The sequence below is a fragment of the Cherax quadricarinatus genome, chromosome 26 (genome assembly GCF_038502225.1).
Source record: "Cherax quadricarinatus isolate ZL_2023a chromosome 26, ASM3850222v1, whole genome shotgun sequence".
In the NCBI taxonomy this organism is placed as follows: Eukaryota; Metazoa; Arthropoda; class Malacostraca; order Decapoda; family Parastacidae; genus Cherax; species Cherax quadricarinatus.
This window is the reverse complement of record NC_091317.1, coordinates 41436698-41448932: the sequence shown is the minus strand read 5'-3', so window position 1 is coordinate 41448932 and position 12235 is coordinate 41436698. Positions and strand designations below refer to the sequence as shown.

Genomic DNA, 12235 nt, shown 5'->3' with positions numbered 1-12235 from the left:
TGTAACCCTTGCCATCTTGAGTAGTTTTGGGAAGGTGCTAGTTTCTAGTGACCTGTTAAAAAGTAATGAAATAGCATGCGAAAGGACATGGGCCGCTCGCTTGTACAGTAATGGTGGGATTTGAGACAGATTCCCTGAGTTATTTTTAAGTGACTTTATAATCTCGGTGACTTCCGTGAGCTCAGTTTGTGCAAGACAGAAAGAATTTGGGAAATTCCCATCTAGGTAGTCCCCGGCATGGGCATTGGTATGTGGGATTTTATTGGCGAGATTAGATCCTATGGTTGAGAAGAAGTCGTTTATCTTGTTAGCTGTGTCAGTGGGATGTAGTGGTGTTTCATTAGGTTTAGTTAGGACAATATTCTTGTTTTTTTTTCAGTTTGTGGGTGCCCAGAATCTGAGAGAGTGTTTTCCAGGTCTTTTTTATATCTCCTCTAGTGTCTGTGAATCTACTGGAGTAGTATAGTTGTTTGGCTTTCTTTCTTACTTTGGTGAGAACTGATGAATTGTGTTTAAGAATATCTTTGTGTATTAAGCCTTGTCTATATTGCTTTTCATATTGGTGTTTCTTGTCAATGGATTTCAGAATGGTGCTGGTTAGCCATGGGCAACCAAGCCGTTTGTTTGTGATCTGTTTTGTTTTTATAGGACAATGTTTGTTGTATAGTCTAAGTAATTTGTTAAGAAAAATGTCTGTCCAGTCATCAATACCATTGGCCTTGGAGAATTCTGTAGGCCAGTCAACAGTCTCTAGGTCAGCTGTGAACTTCCTTATTGAGGCCTCATCATGGAGTCTAAATGAGACTTCGTTGTATTCAAGTGGTGGTTTACTAATGTTTGTCAAGAGGAAGGTAGGGTAGTGGTCTGTAGTGCTATCTGTGATTATCCCTGATTTAAGGGGGGCTAGTATATTGGTCCATATGTGGTCTATTATGGTTGCACTTGTCTCAGTGAGCCTGGTTGGTTTAGTTATTGTTGGTATGAGAAGTGTGTTGTTCATATTGTTGATGAAATCAGTTACAGGCTGATCATCTAGTAAGCCAAGGTTGATGTTGAAGACTCCAGCTAAGAGAAGGTGGTGCTTATTCATTTGTCTGTTTATTTGTGACTTTAATTTCTCACTGAAATTTGGGATGTTTGTGTGGGGTATCCGGTAAATGGCACCGATTGTTATAGGCGTCTTAAGGTTTTTTACAGTAAAATTAGCAAAAATGTATTCCCCATATTCATCACTAAAGCAAGTGGTGCTAATACAAGATAATTGGTTAGAGTAATAGATTGCAATACCACCCACAACTTGGTTTGTTCTGCAGTTGTGAATTGCTGTGTATCCTGGTAGAGGGTAGATATCTATTGTGTCCTGCTTAAGCCAGGTCTCAGTAAGAATAATGCAGGAGAAAGTACTGATAGACTTTTAGCATTGTTTAGGATAGTGCTGGCTTGTGATACTGTGTAAGAAAGGCAGTTACTTTCCAATAGGTTTTGATTGGGTGTCAGATTATGGAGGTTTAGATCAGGGTCAACGTGATCAATCATCTTCTAGGTTTAAATTATGGTTATTTATATCCTGAGTTGTGTGTTGAGTTCTAGTACTGATATCTGTAGTGGTAGGAAGTTTGGACAAGTATATAGCTAGAGTATTTTGGTCATATAGAGTATAGTCACTGCTACACATAATGAAGTTGATGTTGTCTATGTGTTGTGCTGGAATGAACTAAAGTACAACTAGGTATAAACTAGTAATATAAAAATACAAATTAAAAATAGAACAAGACTCTCACGTGAATTGCACTAAGGTCTAGTATAATGACTTTTGTGGAGTCTATGTTTTGAGCTAGAATGAGCTATAGTACAACTAGGTTTAGTCTAATAATATAAAAATACAAATTAAAAATAGCACCAGTCTCTCACTAGTAATTGCACTAAGGTCTTATATAAGTTGTTTACAAGAATTAGAGTATAACTAGATTTGACAGGATAAAATACACAAGTAAAGGTAGCAAAAGGATAATATAATATATATATATATATATATATATATATATATATATATATATATATATATATATATATATATATATGTCGTGCCGAATATGTAAAACTAGTCAGTTAGCAAGAACTCATTTAAAATTAAGTCCTTTCTAAAATTTTCTCTCATACGTTTAAAGATATATTTTTTTCAATAATGTTAATGTAAAAATTTTTAATTTTGCACCAAAAGAATCTTAGAAAACTTACCTAACCTTATAATAAAAAGAGCAATTTATTTTAGCCTAACCCAACTAAATATATTTTTGATTTGTTTACAGTAATTTAATACTAAACAAACACAGTGAAATATATTTTTTTCGTTAGGTTCAGAATGATTTTGGCGAAATTATTGCAAACACAAATTTTCACTTGTCCTGTATAGCAAGATGAACGTTGCTATTTAAGCCAAGATCGCAAGTTCTGCCTATTCGGCACGACATACATATATATATCATTTTTTTTATTATCACACCGGCCGATTCCCACCAAGGCAGGGTGGCCCGAAAAAGAAAAACTTTCACCATCATTCACTCCATCACTGTCTTGCCAGAAGGGTGCTTTACACTACAGTTTTTAAACTGCAACATTAACACCCCTCCTTCAGAGTGCAGGCACTGTACTTCCCATCTCCAGGACTCAAGTCCGGCCTGCCGGTTTCCCTGAATCCCTTCAGAAATGTTACTTTGCTCACACTCCAACAGCACGTCAAGTATTAAAAACCATTTGTCTCCATTCACTCCTATCAAACACGCTCATGCATGCCTGCTGGAAGTCCAAGCCCCTCGCACACAAAACCTCCTTTACCCCCTCCCTCCAACCCTTCCTAGGCCGACCCCTACCCCGCCTTCCTTCCACTACAGACTGATACACTGTTGAAGTCATTCTGTTTCGCTCCATTCTCTCTACATGTCCGAACCACCTCAACAACCCTTCCTCAGCCCTCTGGACAACAGTTTTAGTAATCCCGCACCTCCTCCTAACTTCCAAACTACGAATTCTCTGCATTATATTCACACCACACATTTCCCTCAGACATGACATCTCCACTGCCTCCAGCCTTCTCCTCGCTGCAACATTCATCACCCACGCTTCACACCCATATAAGAGCGTTGGTAAAACTATACTCTCATACATTCCCCTCTTTGCCTCCAAGGACAAAGTTCTTTGTCTCCACAGACTCCTAAGTGCACCACTCACTCTTTTTCCCTCATCAATTCTATGATTCACCTCATCTTTCATAGACCCATCCGCTGACACGTCCACTCCCAAATATCTGAATACGTTCACCTCCTCCATACTCTCTCCCTCCAATCTGATATTCAATCTTTCATCACCTAATCTTTTTGTTATCCTCATAACCTTACTCTTTCCTGTATTCACCTTTAATTTTCTTCTTTTGCACACCCTACCAAATTCATCCACCAATCTCTGCAACTTCTCTTCAGAATCTCCCAAGAGCACAGTGTCATCAGCAAAGAGCAGCTGTGACAACTCCCACTTTGTGTGTGATTCTTTATCTTTTAACTCCACGCCTCTTGCCAAGACCCTCGCATTTACTTCTCTTACAACCCCATCTATAAATATATTAAACAACCACGGTGACATCACACATCCTTGTCTAAGGCCTACTTTTACTGGGAAAAAATTTCCCTCTTTCCTACATACTCTAACTTGAGCCTCACTATCCTCGTAAAAACTCTTCACTGCTTTCAGTAACCTACCTCCTACACCATACACTTGCAACATCTGCCACATTGCCCCCCTATCCACCCTGTCATACGCCTTTTCCAAATCCATAAATGCCACAAAGACCTCTTTAGCCTTATCTATATATATATATATATATATATATATATATATATATATATATATATATATATATATATATATATATATATATATATATATATATATATATATATATATGCAATAAGATCACAGTGAACAGGTGATTTCAAAATATGCAAAACAACCACTCTGAAAGAATAGAGAAATTCCAAGCGCTTTCGTGACTACTCACATTATCAAGGAACTATGAAAGTGAAGCATCCAAGAAGCTATATAAGGGGTCCGGCCAGCACCTCACTATCAGATCCCACAACGGTTAAACACGTGACGTGCGGCGAGCCAACTTGGATAGGTCCTTTGCACAACTCACCCCCAAGCTATTCTACCCAAGAAAATTTAAAAATTATTTGTCCAGTGTATTATTAAATTCTTCCCAAATTCTATTAATTATAAATGGATCTAATTTATATAAACCAAAGGAAATATTCATATTATTGTCAAAACTGCTTTTTATGAAACAAGATTCAATTATATTCCTGTCGACCATGGACTTGCTTGATACTACTTTCTCAACTTTTTGAAAATCAAATTGGATGGTTAAAATCTCTTACATGAATAAATAGAGCATTGGAATCTTGTCCAGTTCTAATGCTATATTTATGTTGTTTTAATCTTAGTTCGAGATTTTTACCAGTTTGACTGTAATAAACTTTATCGCAAATTTTACAAGGAATCTTATAGACACATCCATCAGCATTTTGGGGGGAATTCTTTATCAAAAGTTTTTTTACTGTATCAAGATTTTTGAATACAACTTTAATATTAAAAGTCTTAAGAAGAGAAGGCATATCAACCAAGTTTTCATGGTAAGGGAGAACCAACATATTTTTAGTTGAATAAGGCTGGTTGCCCCTTTTTGGATTATAAAAAGTGTTTCTAGCAACTTTAAAAGATTTATCAATTACATTTCTTGGGTATTTTAAATCATTACCTATTTCATAAATTTTGGATATTTCCTCATCTATGAACTCAGGACTACAAATTCGCAAAGCTCTCAAAAGCATTGATGAGAAAACAGACAGTTTGACTCTATCTTGATGCGAGGAATAATAGTGGACATAGGAACAGTTATTTGTAGGTTTTCTGTAAATTTTAAATTTGAATGCATTATTACCCTTAATAATTAAAACATCTAGAAAAGGCAATGAGTTATTTTCTTCAAACTCAACAGTAAAGTTTATAGAATGGGCTAAGCTATTTAATTTTCCAAGAAAATGGTGTACATCTACATTTTTGGGCATAAGACACAGATATGTTGATGATATTTTGTGTCTTATGCCCAAAAATGTAGAAATACACCATTTTCTTGGAAAATTAAATAGCTTAGCCCATTCTATAAACTTTACTGTTGAGTTTGAAGAAAATAACTCATTGCCTTTTCTAGACGTTTTAATTATTAAGGGTAATAATGAATTCAAATTTAAAATTTACAGAAAACCTACAAATAACTGTTCCTATGTCCACTATTATTCCTCGCATCAAGATAGTCAAACTGTCTGTTTTCTCATCAATGTTTTTGAGAGCTTTACGAATTTGTAGTCCTGAGTTCATAGATGAGGAAATATCCAAAATTTATGAAATAGGTAATGATTTAAAATACCCAAGAAATGTAATTGATAAATCTTTTAAAGTTGCTAGAAACACTTTTTATAATCCAAAAAGGGGCAACCAGCCTTATTCAACTAAAAATATGTTGTGTACGAAAGGTATATAATACCGACAAGATGAGAGTAAGACACATGTGCAACATCTGGGTATCTTTATTGTAGACGTTTCGCCATCCAGTGGCTTTATCAATACAAATTCCAGGACATAACTTGAAGACAGTAGAACTATGTACAGAAGATGAGGTAATCAGTCCCTCAACCTAGGAGTAGGTGCGAACAGTACGACTATGGTGCTGTTCGCACCTACTCCTAGGTTGAGGGACTGATTACCTCATCTTCTGTACATAGTTCTACTGTCTTCAAGTTATGTCCTGGAATTTGTATTGATAAAGCCACTGGATGGCGAAACGTCTACAATAAAGATACCCAGATGTTGCACATGTGTCTTACTAAAAATATGTTGGTTCTCCCTTACCATGAAAACTTGGTTGATATGCCTTCTCTTCTTAAGACTTTTAATATTAAAGTTGTATTCAAAAATCTTGATACAGTAAAAAAACTTTTGATAAAGAATTCCCCCCGAAATGCTGATGGATGTGTCTATAAGATTCCTTGTAAAATTTGCGATAAAGTTTATTACAGTCAAACTGGTAAAAATCTCGAACTAAGATTAAAACAACATAAATATAGCATTAGAACTGGACAAGATTCCAATGCTCTATTTATTTATGTAAGAGATTTTAACCATCCAATTGATATTCAAAAAGTTGAGAAAGTAGTATCAAGCAAGTCCATGGTCGACAGGAATATAATTGAATCTTGTTTCATAAAAAGCAGTTTTGACAATAATATGAATATTTCCTTTGGTTTATATAAATTAGATCCATTTATAATTAATAGAATTTGGGAAGAATTTAATAATACACTGGACAAATAATTTTTAAATTTTCTTGGGTAGAATAGCTTGGGGGTGAGTTGTGCAAAGGACCTATCCAAGTTGGGTCGCCGCGCGTCACGTGTTTAACCGTTGTGGGATCTGATAGTGAGGTGCTGGCCAGACCCCTTATATAGCTTCCTTGGATGCTTCACTTTCATAGTTCCTTGATAATGTGAGTAGTCACGAAAGCGCTTGGAATTTCTCTATTCTTTCAGAGTGGTTGTTTTGCATATATACATATATATATATATATATATATATATATATATATATATATATATATATATATATATATATATATATATATATATATATATATATATATATATATACATATTATAATCACAGAACAGGTGGAGATCGAACCCGTGTTATATAATGATATTCTGGATCGATTATTACCCTGAAGGACAGAATGCAAAACTAATATTACATGTTTACCACAATGAATCATCTCATCATCTATGTAAAGTAAAAGGACACAAGTGCAACTAATGTGACATTTTATTGTGGCAACGTTTCGCTCTCCCGGAGCTTTATCAAGCCATTACATTAGTTGCACTTGTGTCCTTTTACTTTACATATTGTCGGTAATTCTACCAACTTTATTACAATCTCATCATCTAGCACATACTTTTCTTGACAGCAGTCTTCTTTATTGCAGTCTTTTAACGAAGTATCAATATCTCCAATGAGATTACTGCGAGTTCGGGATCTAACGCCTTTATCACAGGTGCAGCTTCCCCATGAGCTCCAGCTGCTCCACACGTACTGACAATTAGGAGTCTCCGTCCACTGTAAAGTATTGCCTACTCTTGTACAGGTGACAGAGGAGGTAGACGGTTGTTTATTGTTCTCACAGTTTAGGAACACTTGAAGTCCCGAATAACTGTGAATATTGCCGCAGTATTTTTCCTGGAGGTCGTCATCAGTCAACTCTGTGCACGATGTTGCTTCCCAGTGAGCGAAATACTTTTCCCGACGATGCTCAGCCAGTTTCTGTGTCTTATGTATAACATCTAGGACATCTTCTGGAGCTCCCAAATGCTGAACTTGCCAATTCATTACCAAAATACTTGTCTCTGTTACCACTTCGTCGATGATCAGCAAATTATTTACCATGGTTAACACTGCAACAGAGTAATTTTGTGTACAGGCAAATCTTGGATTTAACTCAGATATAATTTTCTTTTTAAATACAGATAAAATGTCATGCGAGATGAAAATTCCTTTACCAAGAATTGCTCTTTCAAGACCACTGAGAATTCGATGGAAATCTATATTCATAATTTTCTTTAAGAACATCTCTTTACTCAGTGTGAAAGTCTTCAGTTTGTTGTATTCATAAGTTATGTATTCTGCTTCCCTAAAGACTTCTTCGTATTGAATTAGAGCTTGTGTCAACACATTGGCGTTCAGTATTAACTCGTGCAACAGTTTAATTTCCACAATATGTGCATAGACGTCAACAACAGTGGGTACTCCCGTGATGCTGGCGAAGTTCATTCTCATGTCAGCCACTATGTCAGTGATAATGTGAATTATTGCCGGATTGTTGTAGATCTCGCAATTGTCTCCCTCGTAATATTGGTCACATATACACAAGTGATCGTTGGTGTATGGAATATGATGGCAGATACCATGGTTGCTACACACGTTGCAAAATTTACATGGATCATGTGTCCTGTTAAATCCAGAAGCGATCTGACAACCTGGACTTCTGACTTTATTGTCTTTCCATACCACAGATATTTTCCTGGTATCATTACTTCCAAGATTTTCAATTATCATGAACTGTTGTTTCAACATGAACAAATTAAGGGGAATATCACCACATAAAGTATGAATAATTTTCGGGACATCCTCAGTGTATATAGCAACTCTCCACTCATACCAAGGCATAAAGTCAGACAGCCTTTCTTGTACACTACTTCTTAGTGCCTCACTTGACTGAATATCATTCTCCTGTACTATTTTTTTTACCTCTTGCTCAGCATATACGACAAACTTTGAATAGCAGTCCCACACGTGTATATCAAACTGGTAACGGATATCTTGCAGATAGTCAGAGAAGATAATCATCTTTTCCCGAACATAATTAATATTTTGATATTTGAGAAACTGATATGCCATGGTCTGTTTGGCAGCACTTGTCATTAAGTCTCCAATGACGAACATCAACTGAGACAGCTCAAACACATCACAACTTTTCTCCTGCATGTACAAACTGAACAGATTTTGTTTTGTTACTGTGCCTTGAATTCCGGTAAGTTGGTATATTTTCTTCGCCTTTTCTTCTATATCTTGATTTTCAAAGAAGTTAATAAAACTCTCCATAACACTTAACTTTTCGGCTTCGTCATCCAGGTTAGTCAGACGTGACTTGGTTTCTGTCAGTTTATTCTCTCCATTTCTTATATCAAGTTCCAAGTCTATGTAAGCAGTTATCCAATCCTTAAACTCAGTCGATGTGTTTAGTTCATCCCTTATACTGTTTAGATCTAAGTCCATGGTAGCTAGCACTTCTTGCACTTTGTTACACTGCTTTTGTATAACTTCCAACTGGCTTGGCATATTGAATGTTGACACAAAGCTAACTACTGACGCATCAGCAGATACAGCGGTGCCCAGGAACTTTGTAAAAAGTCTGGCGCTTTTTGTGAATTTTTCGACCTTTTCTGATTTGTCCTGATTTTTAAGAATTTTTAGGGCGTCCTTAAAGATTGAGCTGACATCCTGCACGCTGTCCATAGAAAAATCAAATGACACAGCCAGTTTTGCTTGGTCAGAAACCGACACTGATGCGTCTCCTGGGGACGAGACCCACACCACCATCATAAAACACAACAACGACAGCTGCACCATATTCCTTGCCATGTTTCTCACAAGTTATCAATAAGTAAAGATTTTCATAATTATATTATCATTTCTTTGCAAGGTGGATAATTGTCCGTAAGATCAGCAAAAAGTAGATAGAATAAACGTCTTTAATAACAAATCTCAGCACTCAAGTGACAGAGCCAGTCTAACGCGCTCCAGTTAGGCGCAGTAAATGCTCGTGGTTTACTCCTTGCACGTTCTTATATGATGAAGATCACGGAGTGTGGCCAACTTCCACCATCCAACTCTGAGTCTGCCATCGTATCTAAAGAGCCAAACCTTATATTACGAGCATTATTATTACTATTATCTTTGATTTTCTTATCAATAGTTTCAGTAGTGTAATAGTGGGATTATTTCACAATAGCGGGATTATTTCATGATACTGGTAATAATAAAAGCAATGGTAATAAGAGTGTTATTAATATCAGCTCTGTCACCCACGAATGATTCCGCCATTCAAGGGTTAGCAAGATCATCTTACTCCATCTTGTGTGTTTATTTGGAGAATTTATGGCTGAAGCTGGTGAGGGGTTGTGACGGCCTCACTGTAATTGGTTATCTGCACTCACAATTTTCCCTCCTTTCCTCCCTCACCGCAGCTCATTTAATCTATCAGTGCCTCTCTGAACTTTCCTTTTCCTTACATCTTTCCCTCACCAACGAAGCTAAATTTAGCTGTCATTTATTTTCTGAATATATAAATTCTCTCTTTCACCACCAAGACTGGCAAAGTTCTGATTATCTTCTGGAAAAAGACCTACGGTTTATGAACCCTGAAGGTTTAATGACCCAAGAAAGAGAGTCAATGGTTTTCGTTTTTTTTGTGTGTGTCTATCAAACCTTTTCCTTCCCCAAGAAGCTTCTGTCCACCCTGTGGTTTAAGACTGGTGCGTCACGAAGAATGTTGTCCCGGGAAATGACCTGGCGGATACCGAGACAAAGGCTTCTATAATGAATCCACTTTTTTTTTTTTTTTTTTTTTTAGATTCGCCGGTATTCTCCCGGCCCGGGCCTTTTCCAAGTGGTGGCCCGGCTTTGGCTCCCCCTTTAGGGAGTGTCTGAGACCTAAGTCTCCCATGGGAGGAGGCACAAGTACCTCCTCATCTTTGGGACCAAGTGTCCCCAGGCCTAGCTTCTCGTAGGGAGAACCTAGGCCTCTCTGGTCTGCCATCCCCGCCCCAAGGGGGTTATTGGGAATGACAGTCTTGTGAGCTGCAAGTTCGGGCTCAGGCACCTACCCTACCCTAGAAGGGCTGAGCATGGTGTCGATCTAAATGAATCCACTCTGCAGTAGACTTTTGCATTGCAGTAACTTAGTGGACCTTATTTACAGAAATGTCCTTGGGAAACGGGTAGCCCAGTGGGGCCCTGCAGACTGGAAAATTATTCAGAGTTCAGGTAGTGGGTGGTTGCTCCTCCTCCTTCAACAGGCAGCGTCACTTTAAGACGAATTTATGTCGACTGAGGATCGATCACATTCTTCTCATCCAGAGTCAATTGTTTACAACTGCTCCTTCTTCCCTCTGTCCAGGTTATGATATGTCGCTGACTCTGGACCTAATTTTTGACAGTTTGCCCTCAACTTAAGCCTTCGTCCTTTTTTTTTTTTTTTGTAAATTCACTTAGGTGCCTGTAGGGACCTCGAGGAGATTCTATTAATATTATTTTTTTTAAGGTAATGTTGGCTATTTCAACTTGGTATCATAGTATTTATTTTACTCTATTTATGTTCGTTTCTGTAAATTTTATCTTTGTTTTTATTTTGTATTCCTTATATATATATTTTAATGACTGTCAGCCCTGACAGTCATTACCAAGGCAGATGTGCAACACCCAGGTGTATAACATCTGTTTATCTTAACTGAGAGACGTTTCGCTGCCATAGAATGTTTAATCACTCTGAGATATGAGACTGTAGACTTGTATACTGGAAGCAGAGGAAGTAGTGAAATGCAGCAGTTGAAGATATGGTTACATGTGGGTAGAGCACAAATCCTTATGCTTATTTATTAGAGTGATAAAGTCTACGGTTCTGTCGAAACTTCTCTGTACAGATACCCAGGTGTTATATGTGTCTCACTGATCAGTTTGTTGACATTATTCCTTTGATCTAATGATCACCCTGGGAGGTTCCTTGAAGTTGGTGAGAGGGCCCTTGAACCAAGGCATTGTACTTGTTCTCCCTTTTTTCTGGAACGAACCAGATTGCTTTCCCCAGAGACTGTATGGCCCGTATGGGTTTATCACTTCCCAGTATATTCAGTAATCTATTGAGGTCATGTAACTGAGACCCTGTAAGGAGACATTTTTTTCAAAATAAACCAAACGCTCAATACAGAAATAATATTTATTATTATTTGTAACCCGCTGAAAATTTGAGGCATGATTCTGTACATAATTTGTTAGCAATTCTGTAGGATTAGTTAATTTTCAACTGTTTCACTTTTACCTGCCATTTTTACCATTTATTATTGTTAATCCTGACTAAACCTGGAGACAGCAAAATCAGTAGAGCGAGAAAGATTATGTGAGAAATCCATTAGCCTTAATTAAGGTGTTTAGTCCCTCAGCATATCGGTAAAAAAGTTGCCAAAGTGTCGCACATGTGTCTTATTCATCAACTTATCGGTATTATAAACGATTATTACTATAATAGTTGATTTGATGTTTCGCCTCCATGTGCAGGAAACATCTTACTATCTTCATTTTGTAACATCACTCAGTATTAATGTCATTTACTGAGCCTCAAGACTGAGACATGCAAGCCTTACTGTTGACTTACAAGAGGGAGTAACTTCTCAAAACTAGGGAACTTTGGCTCATTCTACTTCGTACTCGTTGACTCTGGTTCATTATACTCAATATTAGTTGACTCTAGTTAACTATACTCTATACTAGTTGACTCTGGTTCATTCTACTGTATACTAGA

The 12235-nt window shown here is 37.1% G+C and overlaps 1 protein-coding gene across 1 annotated transcript in view; it reads right to left on the bottom strand.

Moving 5' to 3' along the window:
* Positions 1–9451, bottom strand: part of LOC128691746 (SE-cephalotoxin) — a 38449-nt gene extending 28998 nt beyond the window's left edge. Inside the window, exon 1 of the mRNA XM_053780661.2 lies at positions 7058–9451. Coding sequence (XP_053636636.2) covers positions 7058–9300 — 2243 coding nt within the window. The 5' untranslated portion in view covers positions 9301–9451. The remainder of the gene's footprint in view (positions 1–7057) is intronic.
* Between the last annotated feature and the right edge of the window lie 2784 nt (positions 9452–12235).